General features: G+C 40.5%; 1 protein-coding gene across 2 annotated transcripts in view; it reads right to left on the reverse strand.

Annotated features, from left to right (window-relative positions):
* LOC149166414 (DNA replication factor CDC6B-like) overlaps nt 1-24514 on the reverse strand; it is a 388798-nt gene that overhangs the window by 207222 nt on the left and 157062 nt on the right. For both annotated transcript variants that reach the window (XM_089431340.1, XM_089431341.1), the window contains 5 exons: nt 6653-6727; nt 6412-6521; nt 5998-6104; nt 5840-5899; nt 5426-5499 (listed from right to left, as the gene is read on the reverse strand). In XM_089431340.1, coding sequence (XP_089287466.1) covers nt 5426-5499; nt 5840-5899; nt 5998-6104; nt 6412-6521; nt 6653-6727 — 426 coding nt within the window. The remainder of the gene's footprint in view (nt 1-5425; nt 5500-5839; nt 5900-5997; nt 6105-6411; nt 6522-6652; nt 6728-24514) is intronic.

The raw sequence follows: 24514 nt of genomic DNA on the forward strand, positions 1-24514 counted from the left end.
TACATATTATTTAATGATTGTAGGGGGAATTAGGCCTAATTCGACATAGAATGACATGTATAGATTGGAAATATGTCATTTCATCTCTGATCATCATCAAACCTGTGAATGTCAGACCTCTAAGAGAATTCACACTTGCTTCTTATAGGTGATTTTAGAGATACTTTGATGCATTTTGATATATGGAAGTTGATTTTGACATTCTTTGGAGCTATTTCTTGGTCTAATGCAAGGATATATTGCATGTTATCTTGTAAGTTCAATCTTTTATTGAATGTCATTTTCTTAAATGTCTAATGCATGGAACTATTGACTCTAGGTTAAAAATATGTGCCCTAATTTGTTGAAGTTCAATTTATTGAAGAATATCTAGAGGAATGTTGTATGCATTACTCATTGTAACATGTAATGAATGTTCCTAGTGGAGTACTTCTTGTTATTCTCCATCAAAATCTGGTATTCCATTAAGTGGGTAATTGTTGAAATTTTGATAGCTAGGGCATCAAATTTCAACCTCCTTAAAAGGAATTTGGCTTATCTTAAAATCTTAGACTCCATAACCCCATAGGACAAGGCACTAGTCCTATCACTTGATGATCAACCTCATATTTTCTCCATAAATTTCTCTTCTCAAATTCATTCCTTTTAAGGCTAGGAAGTAAAACTAGGGCTTGGAGCGAAATTTTAGGAAAGCAACTTTTTTGTGGTTTGAGAGCCTAAACATCAAGAGGTAGGTCTTGACTACATGACCTATCATTTTGGTGGGCATCCACTTAAATTTCATCCATAAAATATCTTGCCCTAGGTGTTGCCCTTATAGCAAAACCCTAGTTTCTTCTCCATCAACTTGAGGACTTTCTTGAGGGTTTCATGAGCCTTGGAATAGTTGATTATCATTGCAAGAAACCTTTTCTCTTTGATATTCACCTCATGAACACTTATTTTCACCATGTTGTCGCCTAAAGTGTACACCTAAGGCATAACACTCAGAGTATGGGTTGTCACTATGATTCCTACTCACTCCATTTAAGCTCTCTCCTAGAAAAGCTAAATGGGGTAGTCCCTAAGGGTAGATGGAAAGGGGAAACTTGTTGGAACAACAAGTCCTAGGAGACTAAGGGCAAAGGCCGCTACCTCTCTAGACAACTTGAATTTAGATAGATTTAGCAAGTGAAATTATTAATGAGCAATGTATATGTATTAAATGGTAGATTCAATTTAAGATCAATATGGCAATAATAAGGTTAACAGATTAGAGACCAGTGCCTTGATAACAATGCTCAGATGTAAATACTTGCACAAGATAATATTCCAAGTTATAAGAAAGACAATGTTGCAAGAAAGATGTTAGTACAATGAATCAAAAGATTATAAGCAGCTAGAATATGAGCAATAATACTTGGTGAGAACTTGCAAGGAAATATAACTTGTACTTCAAGTAAATATTATCAATGATAATATGACATTCAAAGCATAAAATGGATAAGTACAAGAATGGGAGATAAAACTTACAAATAGATAAACAAGCTCACGATTCCAGATACAATAACCCAATGATAGAAATGAGAAAGTGCAAGATGAATACAAGACCTATCTAGGTGAAATGCAAGAATCTTGGTTACTTTTAGTTAAATGCCTAATCTAGATGAGATACTTCTCAATTGTTTTGAAACTACAAGGTTGTAGAAAGACGGTTTGAGGAAGAAAGCTAGGGCTTTATTAACGATACCTCATCTTACCTCTAATGACCCAAGTTCTTCTGTTCCTACAAGGGATTGGCCGCAAGACAACTGCAAGGTCAGTTGTTTTAACTATTGATTAAGGGTCTATCCTCTCAAATTAGATGAAGAAGGTGGCCCTAAAACTTTCTATTCAACCAAGCTTATGCTTGGAGGTAAATTTCAGGATGAAAACTAAAACTAAAATGACAATGCAAATGATAGATTTAGTTAGATTGCTTCAATGTGATACAATTTCACCAAGATGCTTCAGTGAGATAAATAGCCAATTCACTTATGATATTAAATACACTTATGAGCACAAGATAATCAACTTAGAACCATGATTAATGAAGCAAAGCAAATATTACTCAATGGAACAATATGACAATTTGGATTAGATATATTAGCAATAGCCCCAAACGCCCTTTAGATGTGTTGTCTTTTAAGAGATTCTTCACTTATTTAGACAGTTGAACAAGACGAGATTTATTCAATGAAATCACACTTATTAGATGGCAAATGAGATTGCTTACAAGAAATAAAGGAAAAAACTACTTAGATCTACAAATTACACTTGAATCAAGACAAGATATATCAAATGTGTTTAGATCAAGTAGAGGATTAAAGATGCAATCAGAAATTAGATCTAAGATGCAAATGAGACTAAATGCAAGAGAGTGACTAAATCTAAGTTAGTGAGTTAGCAAGTTAGTTAGTTCTCCCTTTTAAATAAGGAGCAAGGATGCCTCCGAATGAAATTCCAAGCTCCCTCTAGAGAAAATATTATCTTTTATCGATGAGATTACAATGGAAGATGCCCTCTTAGACAAAGGAGAAGGGCTCTTCCTGGAGGAGTCTTACAACAATATAGAATAGCCTTTACAATCAAATAGATCACAACAACCAAAGAATCCTCTTGGGATAACTTAGAATTCACTTATGGATTAGATTCCAAACACTTCCGTCTTTATTTCTTCATTGATAAGTTAATCCTTTACCTTTTGCAATCTCTAACACTTGTTCCAAAGAAGGTTTCTCACCAAATAGTTCCGACATCATATCCTTTTCTTCACTAAAGTTATTGACACTATAAGAAGATGTAAGATTTTTGACATCATGACTATTTTCTACATTATCCATCCAATCCTCCATGCATAAGTGATACCTGTCACTAACAATATTTATCTAATTACTTTTCACCATCATACCACTATATGTGATTCTCTTCACAATGGAGCAACTAACCTCCTCATGAATGTTGAGAAATCAATGCATGTTAAGGGTTTTGATTTCTCTTTTCTTGATAATTACTTGTGATATGTGTTGGCTTCTTTACTTCTTTATTATGTTATCTTTCATCAAGCAATTACCAAATCAAAAATATGAAGATCACAAGAACAAGAGACACAAGATGTAGGCACTTAGCCAGGGAAAAACATATATCCTGGGGGAAAACCCAATCAAACTCTTCTTATCTAATAGAACCAAGTCAAAGTCATATAATCCAAGACCTCAAATCACCAAGTTAACCCTCCTTACAAGTAGACAAACTTTGCCAAAGTTAACAAGGGTCGACACTCTTCAAATCTGCTCCAACTGAAATTTCAGCCTCCTGCAACTCAGAATTTCGGACCTGTAGTAAGTGCAGAAATTTCGGCCCCTGCAACTTGCCCAGAAACCCTAGAAAACCCACGTGTGAGAGAGAGATGCCTAAAACTTGTCCTTTTCACTTTTCCTTGATTTTGTCTTTCTTCCTCTAGACTTCGCTCTACTTTTTGTCTTCTTCACATAGTAGATCAAACTTGTTGATTATTGATGCCAAGGAGGTCGAATTCTCCTATATATACTACTTCCACAAGGTCGAATAGCCCCAAACAGGGCCGGATTCATCAAGGCAGAGCCGACTTGGTGAGGAGATGAAAAATGACTATTTTGACTCAAAATAATTTTTCTTTACATGATACAAAAACCCAAGGGTCAAATACATATGACAATGACTCTTATGACTCAAGAAAACCCTAGAAGCCTTCAATGGAGGCTTTGACCTAATGAACAAATAAAAGAGCATGAAACCCATGCTTAAAAATAATTTTATTTTTCTTCGTTTTCAATACATACATAATGATAGCAATTATGAAGACCGACCATAGTTACATTTTCAACAATGAAGGGCATCACAGGCTCTACAATAAGGTGGAGCTTCGTCCACAAGATTGGTAGATTCAAGTGGATTCAGTGATCTTTGCTCATTGGATGGACCTTTCTTCTGCCAAGTGTTATTATTTCGATTATTTCTAGGTTGAAAATTTTGCGCTTGCGATCTTTCCATTTGAACCAACCTAGCTTGCATGGCACTTATTTCTTTGTCATGATTAGCTTTCATGGTAATCAAATGTTTTTGAATAGTGGTCATTTGATTAGAATGATCGATTTCCATGGTTTCCATTTCCTTGGCATGATCTGCTATTAGTTTTGTTTGATTAAGTTCCATATTCTTAATGAGTTGAGCTTGATTGATTTGCATATTCTTAACCATTTGAGTTAACTCGATAATATCATTTTCAGCCTCTTTAATTTTCTTTACTTCAGCTTTCGCTTTGACCCTTTCTTTATCTCCATATTTATTTTCAAAGGCATCAATGATTGATTGTAAAGAATCAAAAGTGTTATCAAGGAACTCTAAGAACCAATCCATAGGATCATCACCTAAGGTGAGAACGAAAAGCTACATCTTCACATCCTCATAGTCAGTATATGGCCGACACTTGCTTATGAAAAGGTTGACATTCTGAACGTGAGCCTCAGTACTAATGGCTTTGTTACTTTGAAAAAGGGGCACCTCATTGATGGCTTTGCTGACTTTAGGCGGAAAATCATGTGGATAGTCCTGAATGTTGGTAAAATCACAAGGAGCGAACAAGTCCATAAAAATGTCCTGCTTACTTGACCTTGAAAGAGAAAATGAATATTAGATGGGGTCTCTTGTCGAAGACTAGCAAGAAGTCTACAAGAAGAAAGCTTCATGCAAAAATCCTTGCATAAAATGAAATAAGTGGAGTCACCACTTGGATAGGAATCTATCTCTAAAAATCCAAAATGCAAGAACCGAAAATGTAATTCAAAAAACCAAGAACAGAAAAAATCTATCCCCAGCAATGATGCCAAAAAATGTTGTCGCCTTAGGTGTACACTTTAGGAGACAACACACCAAAAATCTCAAAATCCTAGGTCTTGATCCTTGTTTTCTAGAGCTTCTCTTTGAGAGCGTTTTGCTTCTTGGAAACCTTGAATCATTATTGAGCCCATCTTTTGAATAAGCTCTAGCTTGATCACTTTGTGCCTTATACCTAGCATATCTCTTCTAAGTGATCTCCTTCATACCGGGACTTCTCCCATCGGTGAAAGTCTGTAAAGAGTATGGGGTTTTAACTTTTCGGTGAGGTGACATTGGGCCTCTACCCCATTGTTAGCACTTTGTCTAGCTTTTGTCTTGTAGGGTTTCCCTCTCTAAGGACTGCTAGCTTTTGTGGTAACAAAGCCTACACCATTATCATTTTTTAAAGAAAATGTCACATCTTTTTATACTCATATCAGAAATAAAGAAACAAATCTTCACCTTTGAGTATATTTAAGAAATGCAATCTATACTACAATCAAATGAATGTTCAGAAAGAAGTGAAATAACTTGAATTACTGTACACTACCATCAATCTTTGCTGGAGAATTCTCAATATCTGATCCTTTGTGTAAGCATGAAAGGTAACAACCATAGGCTTGCCTGTGAGTATAGATATAAAACAGAAGTTCAATATAAAAATAAACACAACATTAAAGTGCCCCATACATATATTACAAAATTTCAACCCTATCTCCAATTTCCAGTTAAGAACTACAAGATGTACCTTGCGATAACATATTTAATATGAACCAAACCGCATGATCACAAATGTTTCTCAAGGCTTAATACATTTTACCTTGCACTTACATGCACTCATGAATTCAGTCAATTTTTAACTTTCAATATATCATGGTTCAATAGATGTCTATAGTTTTTTAATTTCATGTGTCGCAATGGAAAATTAAAATTAGATATTCAAAACTGGTTTAGCAATCCTTACAGTTTAGGCACTGCAATTTAGGAAGGAACCGATCAGTCAAGTCAATTGCATTAGCAACTCCTGCAGAAAGGATCTTTTTAGACATAGAACTGCAAAAATAAAATGCACTGCATATCTAGTAAAAATAGAATAGAGCACAGTTACTTTGTTCATCCTACCTATAAGTATGCAGTAGGAATGTGGAAATGTTGGAATACTAAACAGATCATACAGCACAGATTGATCTCTTGTGATGAGATAATCCATCTCATCAAGAATCAGCAACCTTCTTGCAAGATAGAACCATTGCATTGTAAGAATGATATCAGATTTACAACAAAAATTTTGGTTTCTATGTACAGCACCCTTGTCCGTATATGTTGGATGCCAAGAATGGCAGTGACCGCACAAAACACACTTGCCAACAGTTAAAGGATTAACAGGTTGCCCAATAAATACATAATTCCTTCAAAAATGAATCTCAAGAATGAATAACAGTTTGACTGCCTCTATGTACAGCGGTCTATCCCAGGATATGCTCAATACAAGAAAAATGCAAAAAAGGACAGTAACTACCCTTAATCATTTCTTACATCATCTTCTTTTCAGACGATTGTGTTCTTTGACATAGCAGACTCTTCAACTCATAAAATGGGGTAACATTATCTAGGTCTTTTTTCCTTTCTTGGCATTGTTCCAGTATCTATTACAAACAGAATTGTCAATAAAAATGTGAAAGAAGTTACCTTAGTCATTTAGAAATGCCAGGTAACATTAATGTTTTATATTGAATAAATAGAAACGAAAAAACGAAGTTCAACTTATGTGCCGTACCCTCCTAAACACATCAGACGTGTCTGTTAGAGAAGTGCAGTTAATGGACACCAAAATGGGAGCTGACATTCCAACCTGCAGAGAAGTTGACCATTTAGACAATTATAATAAAAAAAACCGTAATCTAACACTAATTTTGATGATAAAAATTAAATGAAATTTTTATATATGTAGCAAACATAATATATGCAAGAATTATCATATTGGGCAAATATTAAGATGATGCATCTTTAGCATTGTTAAATATTATACAACATTGTTTAATAATAATTTCTTTTGCCAATAAATATTGCTTACAAGCTAACAAAAAACTCATGAGAATCTGTCAAAATGTCAACTTGGAAAAACCTGACGGGGAAGATCACCATAATGGTAGAAACCTTCTTCAGGAGAAAACCATTGACTATAAGAATGTCCTATGTTGTCACTTTCCTTGTGGACCTACCTTGCTTCTTATTTCTTATTGCTGGTCCTCCCATGCTCCTTCTTGTTATAATGCTGAAAATTAGTTTCCAGGATCAATATCATCCCTGAATTCTTCTCTCTGTTGATCTGCCCTCCCTATTGGTGGGTGAGGTCTTCTAATTTGTACCTCTGATTGGACCTTTCGTTAGGGTATACATACCTACATATATCACTTTGTGTGTGGATAAGACATGAAATTTTGTAAATTGTTTACATGAATGATTAGGACAATAAACTTCTCAGGAATCAGCACTCTTCATGGTCTTTTGGTCTTGTTGAGTGCCAATGAAAGTATCACTACTAATCCTTGAGGGTGCTTTTGTCCAACTTAGGTATAGCTTCCTTGCATACATTGGCATGAAATGGTTGAGTATCGTAGATGGCATAATTCTGCCATATGTACTGTTTTCATACATGTAATATTCCTAATGGAAAATCAACAATAGATACCAAAACAATGAACTTGGAACAACAACAAAATGAAGTAACAATGGCCATAATTTTAACACGCAAATGAAACCAGCATAACAATCTGAACCATTATATTAGAACATGGATCTGAGTACATAAAATGAGATGAAACAAAAGAACCTAGGCTTGCCAAGCAAGCTGAGCATAACCCAGAAATATGCTACTGACCCAAGTAGTAGAGAACTCAGAATGGTGATGTTGCTGGCCCAATAAATAAGTTGCTTCTGGCTGACTACTAGAATGATTATTTCCGACCTAAATACTGCCCAGATCAACATGAATCTTCACCCATGGACTCCTCTCCAAAAACCCACAAAAACCCGGAAATGGTTTGGTCTAGTCCCAAGCGGTGAAGAAGTCCTCCAACTGGTACGAATGGCCCAACTGGCCAACTAGTGTGTACCACAGCCAAAATCCTCTGTTGGAAGTAGCCCTCAACTCTGCAACTGAAGAACTCCCAATTGATCTGAAATTTGTCTCCAGAAATCTCTAATTCTTTAGCCCTTCAAGCTCCCAATCTGCCCAGCTCTTATGCTTGCGCAAACTTCCTCCTATGAGGCCCATGCTCTGCCAAAAAATGTTGAATTCAACCATTAGAAATGTTGATTTGGGGTAGCATCGGATGTGCTTTAGGCCTCAAATTTTGCAAGGAGGCTTAGGCACATGTATTCCAAAGAACCCAAAAGGCATTATGGGAAATTCCACCTAGAAACAATTTTATTAAAATAATTAATATTTTTTAATGGGACCCTAAGTCTAAACTTAGGAAATTAAAAATATTAATGGGTATTAATCTAATTGTGGGTGTAACTCCTAGAAGAAGACGGAAATCAAGCCAAAATGATTAGAGCCTTTGATTAGGAGTTAATCTAGGTCGTTGGTTGTCCAACAGGAAGATATAAGAAGAGGCTTGAGGGTCATTTCGAAAACACACTGAGAGTTCAAGAGATCGAATTTTTGAAGTGAGAAGTTCTCAGGAGGAAATGCCTAATTGAGGAGATTTCTTGCAGTTAAGGGGCAAGGATAGCATCCGGAGAGAGATTTTCTCAGATAGAGAATCATCAATAGAGAGAGGCAGAGAGTGATCCAGTAGCCCAGACGCAGAGGCTAACGCAAGGCCACGAAGGGCCATGCAGAGGCAACGCAGAGGGTGAGAGAGAGTCTAGGATTTTTCTGGGGAGAGCCAGTTTCAGAAGCCGAGAGCCGGGGTGTGAGACTGGGAGGCTGAGAGCATAGACTCCGAGCAGCAAATCGATCAGTAGACTAGGTGACGCAGTGACTACAACATCATACCCATTTTTGGTACTGAAATGGATTCTTTATCATCCCCATCGTCTCCCTGAAATAATCAAACTTGGTTCTTCCAAGGGCCTTGGTAAGGATGTCTGCCACCTGTTCTCCTGTAGGAGTGTAGCTCAACTATACAACTCCTCGTTGGACACAGTCTCTGACAAAGTGACACCGGATATCAATATGCTTTGATCGATCGTGAAACATTGGATTCTCAGAGAGCTTGATGCAACTCTAATTATCACACATGATCCTGGTCGCCTCCATCTTTCTTCTAAATAGGTTCACAAGCAGTTTTCTAAGCCATATGGCCTCGCACGAAGCTGTGCTTGCGGCCATATATTCTGCCTCAGCTAAGCTCAGAGCCACGGATTTCTGTTTCCTACTGCACCAGGAGGTCATTCCTGATCCAATGTTGAAATAGTACCCAGAGGTACTTTTCCGATCCACTGAACTTCCTGTCCAATCTACATCAGTAAACTCACTCAATCTAATATCCTTGCCCCTGGTGTACAAGAGTCCGTAATCAACTGTTCCCTATAAATACCTGAGAACCTAAGAAACCAGATTCATTGAAAAGAGGCCATATGTCCGAATCCCGCGAATCGCACACAATTCGTTGGGGATTTGAATCCCAGAAGGGGACACGTCGTGTCCTAACGAGACACATACAAAACCCGTACGTGTCCTGTTAGGACACGTCGTGTCCCAATTTTGGGATTCGAATCCCCAAAAAATGAAACCCGCGAGCATAAAAAAGGCGTTGTTCTTTAAGTCTTTTCCATTTCTCTCTTTCAGTTTTGCATACATTGAGCTGTGGGCAAGGAGCTAAGGGTTTGGAGCAAGCAGCTAAGGGTGTGGAGCGTTCGGCAAGAAGATTCAAGCACCAGGTAAGTGCATTTCATCCCTATTTTTTGGCATTTCTATTACAGCAGTTTATATATGATTTTTTTTTACAAATTTGTGTATGTTTTGTTTTTATTTTTACAGTATTCGTGGCTCAATCAAGGGCAGCAATTAAGGGGCAAAAGAAGGGGAAGAACGTCTCCATTGGAGATGCCCCTCCTCCCCCAATATCATCAGAGTCTGCTGCAAGTAATGTTGAGGGAAGAGGAGGACCTAAAGACAACATTCAGAAATATCCCTTGTGGAAATATGTCACAAGAGAGGATGGGACAAGCACCAAGGGGAAGGGAGGAGGCAATGTGCTAGAGCCTGCTAGATTTGATCTCAATGATCTAGTGCTAGAGCCTGTTAGATTTGATGACGATGATATTTTCAAGGGGTCATCCTCCACACCAGCAGATGTAGAGGCGACTATGGATACAGGGGAGGAGGACGATGCAGAGGAGAGCAGTGGTGACCATGATGATGAGGACATTGATGCTGATTCTGATGATGACTATGAGGATTGTTGACTCATGAGTCATGGGCTCTAGCTACCTATTGCCTTGAGGGCCTGAGGCTTGTATACCTATAGTTGTTTTATATTTTCTATTTCTATTTGCCATTGTGGCATTGCCATTGCACTACCTATGTAACACATTTTGATTTGAAGACTTAATGAGAAAACTACAGTTGTCAGTGTGTTTATCTTACTATCTTGTAACTGTAAGTTGTCTTTCATTTATGAATCATGATTTATCATTTTATGTGACATGTTGATGTATTTGAATTTGGTATGTAGTATGCATGCTAATTGCTATAATGTTACTATTACTAACTTACTTTGTAAACAATAAATTATAAAACTAACATCTAAATGATCTATGTTTGAAATCAATGAATTTGTATCATTAATGAGAATTTGTGTAAGAAATATCTAGTTTTTAATATATATATATATATATATATATATTTAATAAAATAATATATAACGAATCCTACGTGTCCTGTTCTGGGGGGTCAACGTGTCCGAATCCAACTCTCGAATCCCGTATCCTACAAATCCTGAATCCTCGTGTCAGGTGACTTAGCTGAGAACATGTTTGGCTATTGCCTAGTTGTTAAGTTATGGTATGTTCTATGCTTATAACAGTTTACTTCTTTTTCTTATTATATTCCACCGATTAGCAATCACATGTACATAAAGTAAAGTGCAGATAGAACATTAAACGATCGACAGAAAACAAGCCAAGACAAGAGACACAAGATGTGGCGGCTAGCCAGGGACAAACCCCACAATGTGTGGAGAAACCCTTTGATCAAATCTTCTTTTATCTTCAATAATTCAACAGAGAGCCGACGGTCGGATTGACTTCATTCCACCACCAAAAGTTTCGGCTTCCAGAGGAGGTTCAGATGAACCTACAGCGCAGTTCAGATGAGGAGATCTTCTAGGCCACGCAAGTCAATCTTGCTTCTGCAGTTGCAGCTTCAGTTTCAGCAGTTTCCGGCTTCAAACTAGGGTAGTCGATATCTTGCAAACCGTTTGTCGGATTGACTTCATTCCACTACCAAAAGTTGCGGCTTTCAGAGGAGGTTCAGATGAACCTACAGCGCAGTTCCAAAGAGGAGATCTTCTAGGCCACGCAAGTCAATCTTTGCTTCTGCAGTTGCAACTTCAGTTTCAGCAGTTTCCGGCTTCAAACTAGGGCAGTCGATATCTTGCAAACCGTTCGTCGGATTGACTTCATTCCACCACCAAAAGTTGCGGCTTTCAGAGGAGGTTCAGATGAACCTACAACGCAGTTCCAAAGAGGAGATCTTCTAGGCCACGCAAGTCAATCTTTGCTTCTGCAGTTGCAGCTTCAAATTCAACAGCTTCCGGCTTCACATGTGTGAGAGAGAGAGACCCATTTCAGTGCAGTAGAGAAGAGACTCATATCTGCGCAGTAGAGAGAGAGAGATGTGATGAGATGAGTGAGTCTAAATGAGGAAAAGTCCTCTTATATTTATACACAACGTTGGTGGGTAAATAGATGCGACTGTTGGGCTTCTGAGCCTACATGAGTTGTAGGTCGGCTTGATAATAATTCCATAATCAAAATAAATTCATATCTCCATGAATACTTAACGGAATTGGATGATCTTTATATCAATCCTACACCTCTCGACGAGAGGAATCTAATAAAAATATTATTAGCCATGAATAAGATGACCCACATGAAGTTTTGCCCTGGTTGCCAATTTTAACACTCCCTCTCAACCATGGAGAACTTCATCTGCAATCTGTCTATCGGTCGTTACTATTCATCCATCAAATGCACTGCCTTGTACATCCTGACCCTTGCCCTGCTCTGCTCTATTTTGCCTGTTCTGCTTTGTCTTGTTCTGCCCTGCACTGATCTGTACTGTTTTGTTCTGTTCTGCTCTGCTCTTGCATTGTTCTGTTCTACTCTACTTTTGTCCGAATTATGAAGAAGAAGAAATGATCGAGGATGTATCATACTGACTCAAAGTCAGACTCAAAGTCAGTCTCAAAGTATGTACCACTGGTCCCAGACCAGTCTCAACCAACCCAAAGTCAGCGTCATAGTGAGTACAACTCCAATGGTCCCAGACCAATATCATCCTCCACTGACTCAAAGTCAGTCTCAGAGTATGTACCACTGATCCCAGACCAGTCTCAACCGACCCGAAGTCAGCGTCATAGTATGGTACAACTCCTACCACTGGTCCTAGACCAGTATCATTGATCCCAGATCAATGGAGGTCATCCTAGCATAGGGAGTACGGTAGTTACAACGATGCGTCCATCGGTACTACTATGGTCCCTAACTTCATTTCCCTACTCATTGATCAGATGAGAGGTACTTCCCATGAGTCCCAGACTGCATGGGTAGGATGCCTCGACAGGAGAACTAATCAATCCTGTCCTCACAGGAGAACACATCAATCCTGCTACAATTGCCATGGAGAACACATCAATCCAGCCCTCACAGGAGAACACATCAATCCTGCTACAATCGTCGTGGAGAACACATCAATCCAGGCTGCCATGGAGAACACATCAATCCAGGCCTCACAGGAGAACTAATCATCCTGCTACAAAGGAGAGCGAATCATCTTGTCCCACAAGAGAGTGAATCATCTTGTCCCACAAGAGAGCGAATCATCTTGTTCCAGTGCGCACCACCAGGGGAGGGTGAGTCACCTTGTGGTCGTATGTTGCTCCAGTAATAACCGCAAGCCCTCAGAGCTCCCAGAGCTCAATGTATGCAACAAGCAGGACCCTTGTACAAGGGTTTCTTGCCGACTCCAAGTCGTTTGGGAAAATCATAGTTAGATCTTTCCCCAAGGCTTTGACAAGGTGTATCAACCTGTACATCATCTTAATGCAATGGAGCATCCTTGCTCATCAAATTACCATATCCCAGATGATGTCTATCTGTTGGAGCAATCAACGAATACGGGATTCCTCAATAATCGAATCCCACCTCTGGTTGTTATAGAGAATCACAGTGGTATCCAATGTAAATCCAAACAGCTCACTGAAGAGCTTTCGCAACCAGACTGCCTCACACGAGGTCATGCTAGCAACAATATATCCTGCTTTGGCGGTGCTCAAAGCCACCGACTTCTGCTTCCTGCTCATCCGGGATATCGAAGCCGATCCCAAGGTGAAATGGCACCCGGAAGTGCTCTTACGGTCCACCACACTGCCTGCCCAATCAACATCAGTATATCCAAGTAGTCTCACATCTCCGGCAGTGTATCTTAATCCATGAGAGATTGTGTCCTGAAGACATCTCAGAAGATTCCTGGCATCAATTCAGTGAGGCTCAACCAAATATGAGCTCACAATGCTAACTGCAAAACATATGTTCGGACGGAGGTTCACCAAGAACATCAATGCGAATGAGTTTTTGAAACTCAGAGGCATTTCCCAAGTCTGGTCCGACATCACTACCATATAACTTCTAAAAGTTAAGATCCTCGAGGTAGTCATAGGCTTGCAGTCCATCATACCGAATCTTTCCAATATATTTACCACATATTTTCCTTGAGATAGGAAAATTTCCCTTGGCTTCTGCCACACTTCAAGTCCTTGGTCCTTCATTTCAAATTCAGAAGCCATCTCCCTCTTACATTTGTGAATGAGAGGGTTTGCACCTGTTAGAAAGAGGTCATCCACATACAACACCAGTATGAGAGGCTTGTCATCTTCAACCTTAAAGTAAAGGTTAGGAACAGCTTCACTCCTAGTGAATCCCAACTTCATCAAGTAGCTATCGATCCTCTCATACCATGCTCGGGGTGCTTGCTTCAGCACATAGAGAGCCTTCTTCAACCTGCATACATGATATTTTCAATCATAAATCTCAAATCCTTCAAGTTGCTCCACATAGACCTCTTCTTTGATAGAACCATGCAAGAACGCGGTCTTAACATCCATCTGATGTAGGTTCCATCCTTGTGAAGCCACAAGGGCTATGATCAAGTGGATGGTCGTATATCTGGCAACAGGTGCAAATATCATAGTCTATACCTCCCTTCTGGGATAAACCACGAGCAACAAAATGAACCTTATACATTTCCATACTTCCATTTGCTGCATGCTTTATCTTGTAAAGCCATTTTGAAGTAACAATTGTCTTGTCCAAGGTCTGGGGACTACTTCCCAGACATCATTCTCCATAATAGACTCATATTCTATGGTCATAGCATCCTTCCATAGTTAATGCTTGATGACATCTGAGAATGATGAAGGTTCATTTTGTATGATCGTGCTCATGATGGTCAGGTATCCCTGATACCTGTTAAGTTCCTTACTTTGATGGAAGGTTCCTCAGGGTGCAGCATGTCCTTCAGCATCATCAAGTATCCCCCTAAGCCATGAAGGCCTCTTCCTAGAAGAGGAAGGCTCATGTGGATGAGGATCAATCGGATCCATGGGTTCTTCTACATCAGGCATTGATTCATCATCCTTTTCTTTCGGTTCCCGGTGTCGACTTCTTGAGAGCTCCTCAAAGTCGGAAGATTGATCACCTTGTTGAGAGCTATATCTTCGTCAAAGGTGACATCATGACTAATTATGACTTCCCTTTGACCGGCTACATAGATTCTATAGCCTTTAGTATTTTCACCATAGCCCACGAAAATTCCCTTCTTCCCAGATGCTCCCAATTTATTTCTTTTCTCTTTCGGCACATGAAAGTATACAGGGCTTCCAAAAATTTTAAAATGAGAAACATCAGGTTTCTTACCAGTGAATTTTTCTTCAGGAGTCTTGGAACCCAATGCTTGATGAGGGCATCGATTTTGCACATATACGGCAGTGTTTGCAGCTTCAGCCTATAGAAACTTTGGAAGTCTTTGTTCATGTAGCATGGCCCGGACAGCTTCCATCATCGTCTGGTTCTTCCTTCCCACCACACCATTCTGCTCAGGAGAATGTGGTGTAGAAGTCTCCCTCTTAATGCCAACCTCAGGTATGCCTGAGTAAACCAATTGCAATATATCGAAGGTCTTGCTTTGGCTTGAGGGGAATGGTCCCCTTTTGAGCTTTCCTTCGGCACATCCCGGACATACACCTTCTTTCTCTACTTGGAATTCAGGCATCCCTCTTACCATCTGTCTTACATCGGGTAGAGCTTTATAATGAAGGTGGGAAAACCTCTGATGCCAAAGTTTGGACTGAAGAGATGTGTCATAAGATATGACACCTAGCGGACTTCCATCGACCTGATATAATGAATCAACATGAAACCCAAGAGTAAAGGCTTTAACATTATTTTTCCATATACGTACCTTGCCATTGCTGAAGGTTACCTTGTAGCCTTTGTCTTTCATTACCGAGATGGACACTAGGTTCTTTTTGAGGTTAGGTGCATTTAATACATCCTGGACTTTCTAGCCTTCTTGAATGGTTGTCCTCTTCCTCGATTCCCAACTCTCCTCTTACCTTTGCTGTTGAATTTGTCATTCCTTTGATTTACCATCAGAGGGATTTTGATCATCGTCCCGGTGTGAGTCCTTTCTATTAGGGCACTCCCTTGCATAGTGACCTGCTTTATCGCAAATGTAACATCATCCTTTTCTTCCACCCTTAGGTCCAGCCTTTCCTTTTGATTTAGTCCCGGAATTATTTCTTTTCTTAGCATGAGAAGAAAAGGCAGCAGGAGGACCTTTAGGCATGGGCATTTCTTGCACTTCTTCCCTTGTTTCTTCTTGAATGCATCTAGCCATTAATTCCTCGAAACCAGGAATTACATTATAGTTCAAAAGAGTAGTCCTGAACACATACCATTCAAATGGCAATCCTCCAAGAGTTGTGAGTGCCATTTCTCTGTCAGTAATAGTTTCCCCAATAGATAGGAGATCGTTCTTGATCTCGGTGATTCTTAAGAAGTATGCTTGCATACTTTCATCTTTACCCTTCTTGATTTCCCTCAACTTATTTCTAAGAAACAAAACTTGATTTGCATCATTAACTTTAAATAAACTCACCAGTCTGTCGTAGATTTCCTTGGAGGTGTCTAGATCAGAGATGTAGGCCACCAAGCGCTTGTCGATAGAGTCCTGGATGATCTTCTTTGTTTTGACTTCTCCATTTTTCCATTTGTTCCAGGCAGCAGCAGATGCATTTGATGAAGGCTCAACAATATTGCCTCTTACATGGTCCAGCACTCCTTGATCTTCAAGGGTTAGATCGATAGACATCATCCATCCGTGATAGTCAGCTTTCTCACGGAGCTTGTCTTCGGCAGGAAAGAGTGTTGAGGACCCCATAGTTCTTTTAGGATGGCCTTGCCAATCTTCTCTTCAGTGATTGCTCTTGCTCTTGCTTGGGCTTTGTCTTCACCTTATCTCTGATACCATGTTAAGTTATGGTATGTTCTATGCTTATAACAGTTTACTTCTTTTTCTTATTATATTCCACCGATTAGCAATCACATGTACATAAAGTAAAGTGCAGATAGAACATTAAACGATCGACAGAAAACAAGCCAAGACAAGAGACACAAGATGTGGCGGCTAGCCAGGGACAAACCCCACAATGTGTGGGGAAACCCTTTGATCAAATCTTCTTTTATCTTCAATAATTCAGCAGAGAGCCGATGGTCGGATTGACTTCATTCCACCACCAAAAGTTTCGGCTTCCAGAGGAGGTTCAGACGAACCTACAGCGCAGTTCAGATGAGGAGATCTTCTAGGCCACGCAAGTCAATCTTTGCTTCTGCAGTTGCAGCTTCAGTTTCAGCAGTTTCCGGCTTCAAACTAGGGCAGTCGATATCTTGCAAACCGTTCGTTGGATTGACTTCATTCCACCACCAAAAGTTGCGGCTTTCAGAGGAGGTTCATATGAACCTACAGCGCAGTTCCAAAGAGGAGATCTTCTAGGCCACGCAAGTCAATCTTTGCTTCTGCAGTTGCAACTTCAATTTCAGCAGTTTCTGGCTTCAAACTAGGGCAGTCGATATCTTGCAAACCGTTCGTCGGATTGACTTCATTCCACCACCAAAAGTTGCAGCTTTCAGAGGAGGTTCAGATGAACCTACAGCGCAGTTCCAAAGAGGAGATCTTCTAGGCCACGCAAGTCAATCTTTGCTTCTGCAGTTGCAGCTTCAAATTCAACAGCTTCCGGCTTCACATGTGTGAGAGAGAGAGACCCATTTCAGCGCAGTAGAGAAGAGACTCATATCTGCGCAGTAGAGAGAGAGAGATGTGATGAGATGAGTGAGTCTAAATGAGGAAAAGTCCTCTTATATTTATACACAACGTTGGTGGGTGAATAGATGCGACTGTTGGGCTTCTGAGCCTACATGAGTTGTAGGTCGGCTTGATAATAATTCCATAATCAAAATAAATTCATATCTCCATGAATACTTAACGGAATTGGATGATCTTTATATCAATCCTACACCTCTCGACGAGAGGAATCTAATAAAAATATTATTAGCCATGAATAAGATGACCCACATGAAATTTTTCCCTGGTTGCCAATTTTAACACTAGTGCACCCTCTTCGGCTCCACCATGAACTGACTGAGGGTGTTGACAGTGTAGCAAATGTCTGGCCTGGTATTGACCAGATACATCAGGGACCCTATGAGCTGCCTTATACAAGATCAACACCTTTGTCTTTTGATGCATCAATCTTCTTCCAATTGGTTATCATTGGAGTAGCCATGGGTCTACAGTCCTCCATCCTAAATCTCTTCAGGATTTTTGCAGCATATCTCCCTTGCGCAAGGAAGATCTCCCCCTTTTTCTGCCAAACTTCCAACCCCAGGAAATAATGTATTCGTCCCAAATCCTTCATGTCGAACTCCGTGGCTAGATTCTTCTTGCAGTCCCCTATGAGCCTGGATGATCCTGTCAGGCAAAGATCATCTACATATAATACTAAGGTTAGAGGCTCATTCTCTACAACCAGATAGTAGAGATTTGGATCTACGTCACTCTTGACAAATCCCATTTTCTGCAAGTATCCATCGATTCGCCCATACCACGCTTTAGGTGCCTGTTTCAGCCCAATGAAGGCTTTCTTCAATCTGCATATATGAGACTTCTTCTCTTGTGTCTCAAAGCCCTCTGGTTGTTCAATGTATACCTCTTCTTCTATTACATCGTTCAGAAACTTCGTTTTGACATCCATCTGATGAATCTCCCACCCCATCTGTGCTGCAAGAGATATCACGGTTCTAATAGATGTATACCTGGCTACCGAGGCGAAGGTCTCTTCATAGTCGATTCCTTCCTTCTGAGCATACCACTTAGCCACAAACCTAGCTTTGTATTTCTCAACACTGCCATCTACAATGTATTTAATCTTGTAGATCCATCTCAAACCTACCACTGATCTGCCTTGAGGCCTTGGAACTACCTCCCAGACATTGTTCACCATTATGGAGTTGTACTCCTCTACCATCGCATCCAGCCAAAGCTGATGTTGAGCTGCCTCTTGAAACTGGCTGGCTCCCCATCCTAAGCTACTAATGCCTGATATCTATCTGGTTGTTTTCGCTCCCTCTTATTGTTCCTTGGCGCACCGATGAAGTCCTTTGCATCACGCAGAATCTGACGAAGTTCCCTACTCGTTCTTCCTCTACCAACAGGTGCTTCTGTTAGCTCCTCCTCATCCTGTGATTCTTCCTGACCCGAGGAAGAATTCTTTTCTTTCGTTGGTTGAAGAGGTTTGACCAACGGTTCCTCTTTTGACTACTCCTCGGAAGGCATTTCTCGAGATTTTCTGAAAGCCCTGTCTTCCATGAACTTCACATCTCGTCGAACTACTACCTTCCTGCTCCCTGGAAGATAGATTCTGTATGCCTTAGCGTTCTCGCTATATCCCACTAGATATTCTTTTTCTGCAGTTTGATCCAGCTTCTTCCTCTTTTCCTCAGGTATGCGGCAATATGCTCAGCTCCCAAATATCCTGAAATGACTAACTTTATGCATCTTCCCTGTGAAGACCTTCTCTGGAGTAATCTTGCCCAATGCCCGATGAGGAGTTCTATTCTGAACATAGACTATTGTGTTGCATGCTTCTGCCCGCAGGAAATTTGGCATATCCTGATCATACATCATGGCCCTAGCTGCTTCTACAATAGTCCTATTCTTTCTTTCTGCTACTGCATTCTGCTCCAGATTGTACGGAGTTGTCCACTCCCTTTTGATGCCCTCCTTAGCGCAAAAATCAGTGAAGTCCTTATCGACATACTCTCCACCATTATCTGAGCACAAAACTTTTATTTTCTTCCCAATTAGCTTCTGCACCGGAGCCTTGAACTCTTTGAATCAACAGAAAACCTCATCCTTGGTTTTCATAAAATAAATCCAAGTTTTCCTTGAGTGACCATCAATGAAGGTAAGGAAGTACTCGGCACCACTAAGAGCTTTAATGGACATGGGTCCGCAGATATCTAAGTGTATCAATCCTAGTACACTCTTGGCCCTGTTTTTACTTCTAGGAAATGAGGCCTTGGCATACTTTCCTAGAGCACATCCTCTACATACATCATCTCGTTCTGTACTAAGATCCAGAACTCCTGTTACAGTGCTCCTGAGAATTCTCAGAGCCCCATGGTGCAAATGTCCCATTCTTCTGTGCCATAGTTCGTTCAAATCCTTGTCTCCATGACTGCCTATTAGTGCCATTGGTGATTCTAGTTGTAGTTTGTACAACCTGTTACTTTTGATCCTGATCTGCACTTTCTTTTTCCAGCTCGGGTGTTTGACGTATACTTTCTCCTTGATGAAGAAAACGTCATAGCCTTTGCCTTGAAGTTGCGACACGGAAAGTAAGTTCATCCCCAATCCTGGTACATGCAGCACATTGGTAGCAAGAACCGCTCTCCCGTTTCTGTTTGAAAAACTATGGTACCCCTCCCTACTGGAGTACATTTTGCCTTGTTCCCCATGGTGATCTGAAAGTTCATCTTCTCCTCCCGATAATCTGAGAAACATTCCCAGATTCCCGTCATATGCCAAGAGGCCCCACTGTCTATATACCATACCTCTGATGATGCAGAGCTAGTCACACAAGCCACTTCTTCTTCCAGCCTGGAAGCCAACATAGAGAAATCGAAATCACTTTCTCTTGTGCAATTTTCTGAAAATCTGTGCGAGTCTCCTAATGGAGATGCCTCTGCATCATCATCTCGACGCATAATTGATTTTCCCTTTCTGTCTCTGATTACTTGCTCTGATACCATGTGAAAATTCTATTACTGCAACAACTGATTTATTTTACCTACTTATTTCCCGATAAGTTATTTATGAAAATCCTTCAGTAAACATTAAAATAAATTCTGCTATAGCTATCACATCATAATACAAAAATAAACACATGCACAAGAATCGACACAAATATTTTGGACAATTAGTCCCCGGGAAAACCCAATGCGGGAAAACCAATGTAGCAAGGGAGTATTTTATTATTGAGCAATTATTCAGTACAACTGGGTGCCAAACTGGCTTACCCAACAAGGAAAAAAATTCTTCAGCGCTTCCCCCAGTCTCAGTGTCAACCTGGCTGACCTCTGCGTAGCTCGCAGGCCCTCTGCGTCATCCCCTGCTTCTCTGCGTCAACACTGGGCCTCTCTGCGTCACCCACGCAGGCCCTCTAGTGACTGCACAGTCTGCAGCCTCTGCGTTTGCCTCTCCAACCTTTGCGTTGTTCCCCCTGGTGCTTTTCCCGACTCTCTGTTTCATACTTGCCGCCTCCTGCTACTCTCCAGACCACTAATTCGAATTTCTCAGCTAACCCCGCTCGAAAAGTCGAACTGATTGGTCTCGCTCAGTGTGTTCTCCAACTGACCCTCAAGCCTCTTCTTATACTTTTCCTATTGGTCCTTCAATGGCTAAGATTAGATTTGGCTTGATCCATGACTTTTGAAACTTTCTGACCCAGTTTTATATTAATACCCATTAATATTTTATTTTTCCTAGGTTTAAACTTAGGAACTCCATTAAAAATATTAATTATTTTAATATCTCCCAAAACGGTTAGAATCTGCCCAAACCATTTCTGGGTCTTGGAGATCTCATGTGCTTTAGCCTCTCCACCAATTTTCATGGCTAGAGCATGTCCGATGCTACCCCAAATCAACAGAGATTTTCTCAGTCGGAGAATCATCAACAGAGAGGCAAAGAGTGATACAATAGCCTAGACACAAAGGCTAACACAGGGCCACGTAGAGGCAGCGCAGAGGGTGAGAGAGAGTCTGAGATTTCGCTAGGGAGAGTTAGTTTTAGATGCCAAGAGCCAGGGTGTGAGACAGGGAGGCTGAGAGCAGAGACTCCGGGCAGCAAATTGATCAACAGACTAGGTGACACAATGCCTAGAGAGGTTGACGCAAGGACTGCGCAGAGGTAGCGTAGGGCCTTCCAGAGGCACTTCATTCAGTATCCGGATCAATCGGGATTTTCTCAGTGATTGTGTGAGGTAATCTCACAAATCTTTCTACCAGTGTTTCTCTCTATAACTGAATAACCAGTGAGGTATACAAAGATGTATTCAAAATTTTCTTCCACTTAATAATAATAAACCTCAGATCCGCTACACCATTTTTCCTGCATTAGGTTTTTCCAGGGACATTTATCCAAAAATAACGGTGTCTATTTTGTTGTATTTTCTTTCTTGCTCAGTCTCTTGTTTCCGCATAATATGTAATTAAGTAAAGGCTGCAATGTATGTATTACGATATTTGTCGTAGGAAACTGCAAGTAATTTGTTTAAAGGAATTTAACAAATAGGAGTAATATCATCAGTTGCTGCAGCAGGGGTTCTTGATGAGGAATTTTCACAAGAAATGGCCCCAAAATACCCCTACAAATTACCATCAAAATTCCATGTCAAGGATGTAGAAATTACTCCTACAATTCTGCCCCTTCCCCCCAATTCTTTGAAGCTAGTGCAACTAATCAACCTAATGCTCAGCCTCTGAGCCCCAGAAAATGCGTACTGCTGATCCAAAATGTTGATAGTGAAGCTCTATAGGAGCCCTGAAATGGACTCCTCTAATTTCCAGCTAGGGAGACACTCCAAGTTCTCTGAAACCAGTCTAGATTCTGCTTGAAATCCCTGTGTTGAGCAGCACTCGAAGCCCTTGCGCTGAACAACTCACAAGAGGTCAATTTTCACAATTGTAATTGTCAAAATATAATGTGGAGTGCCCCCTTTTTTCATCTATAATCATGGCTCATGCATCCTCCTTGGTGGCCCCCACTTTCCCTCCAAAAGTCACTCCCCCTCTATGAGTCTAAATTGATCCCATGTGGCCCACAATTGAGCATGGGACCCACTTCACCCACATTTCCCAAGTCCAAAAACACCAAAATTGATCCCCAATCCTTAGCCTCTTCTCCCAAGGAACAAAACGGGCTAAAGGCTATCCTTCTAGCAATCTCATGGGATAGGGGATATTATAGTCCTCCCCACCAAAATTTGTTTGTCCTTAAGCAGCTACAATGTCGAGTGTTGTAGTACCTTCTATCTTTTCCATGTAGCATCCTACGAAGGCAAATCCTTCCACCTAACAAGGAACTCTCTGATAACTATGTTCCTAAGCTTCCTCTCTCGCACCTCCAAGATGGATTCGAGAACCAACACCAAATGTCCCTCATCATCGAGTGTGTGAAATTTTCACTCTATTGCAACAACTAGAAATTATTCTTCTAACTGAATATTATTATGTGCAAGTTATTTGCTACGACAAACAACAAATAAATCACTACTATAATTTTCACCAAAAATAAATATGTTGCGGCAACATAAACTGGAACTGAGAAAAATAGAGCACACACACAATTAAATTGACATTGTTATTTTTGGACAAAAGTCCACCAGGGAAACCCAATGTGGGCAAACCGGTGCAGCAGATGAAGGTTTTATTATTATTATTCAGCAGCAAAATCTGAGTAGAATGAATTGAATGTTGAACTGGCAATCCTAATCTAAGAAATTGATGGCAAAATATCTGAGATAATTTCTCTCTCTCCACAAGAAATTGGCCTCAACTTGGCCTCAGAAAATGGCTCCCGAAATACCCCTGCGCAGGCCTCTACGTAGATTTTGCGTAGTCCCTCACGCGAACTGCCCGGATTTGCCTCTGAATCAGATGTCTTGCCAGTTGCTTCATTTGGAAGTGATTCTTTGACCCTCTGGAAAATCATCCCTACCTCCGGCACTTGAATCGACCTCCTCTTCAGCTAAATCAAACTGCCTCCTTGAGGCTCTGTGCAAACCCCTGCACAACCTCCTATGGAATAACTCGGCCTCTCTCAGTTGATTCTTCCAGCATTAGAAAACTCCATTGGACCACCCTACTGCTGCTGCTCAATCTCTACCACTAATATTTGGCTCAAATTCTCTTCCCGGTTGAATCTCTGCTCTCTGGGAAATTCGATCTTTCTAGATCTTTCCCTCACTCAATGTATCTTCTCCATCCCCATCGACCTGCTCTTATAATCTCTCTTGGTGAACCAACGACCATGATTAGATCCCCATCAATGGCTAAGATCATCTCAAACTCAATCCATGTGAATTTATAGAGCATTCTTGATCTTTCTCAATTAATTGTTGCTAATTAATCAATTTTCCTAAGTTAGACGTAGGCATTTTTGAATTAGTGATCAATTAACTTAATTGAGTTGTCTCTAGGTGTTTTCTGTGGAAACCTTTTCTCGGTTTTGGAGATCTTGTGCTCTTTAGCCTCTGACACAAGTTGAGACTAGAACACCTGTGTGATGCTACAAAAATTAACACTCCCTCTTAGCAAGGAAGGTGGTATGTCTTTCTCCCATAACATCTTCCCTCACGCTCCTGATGTCTAACAGCTATGACAACTTGCCACTTCCCACCAAGTCACTACACATACTCTGATTCATCTGCCAACTTTGTAGTTGAACCATACTGCATCTATGCTAACACTACATTGTGCCTCCTGCACTATTGTCAACTCTACTCTATGCCACAACTGATCTCATGTTGATGTTGCTCCTGCAACTACTGCGACTGAGAACTAAACTCTAAATCAATTGTGTCATTGTACTGGCTCTGCAACTGCCTCTTGAGCCTTTGATTAGAACTAACCTCTACACTGTCTACTAAGTCTGTCTGTGCTTTGACTGGTTCTGCACCCTCAATAACTGACTGCAACTAGCTCTGCAGCTATCCCTTAAGATCTGACTGTGCCACATTGACATTATGATCCTTCTGCTACTGAAAAGTGTGTGCCCTTGTAG

The sequence above is a fragment of the Pinus tabuliformis genome, chromosome 5_1 (genome assembly GCF_031772625.1).
Source record: "Pinus tabuliformis cultivar Carrire ecotype Pingquan chromosome 5_1, CPIR1, whole genome shotgun sequence".
NCBI classification, from domain to species: domain Eukaryota; kingdom Viridiplantae; phylum Streptophyta; class Pinopsida; order Pinales; family Pinaceae; genus Pinus; species Pinus tabuliformis.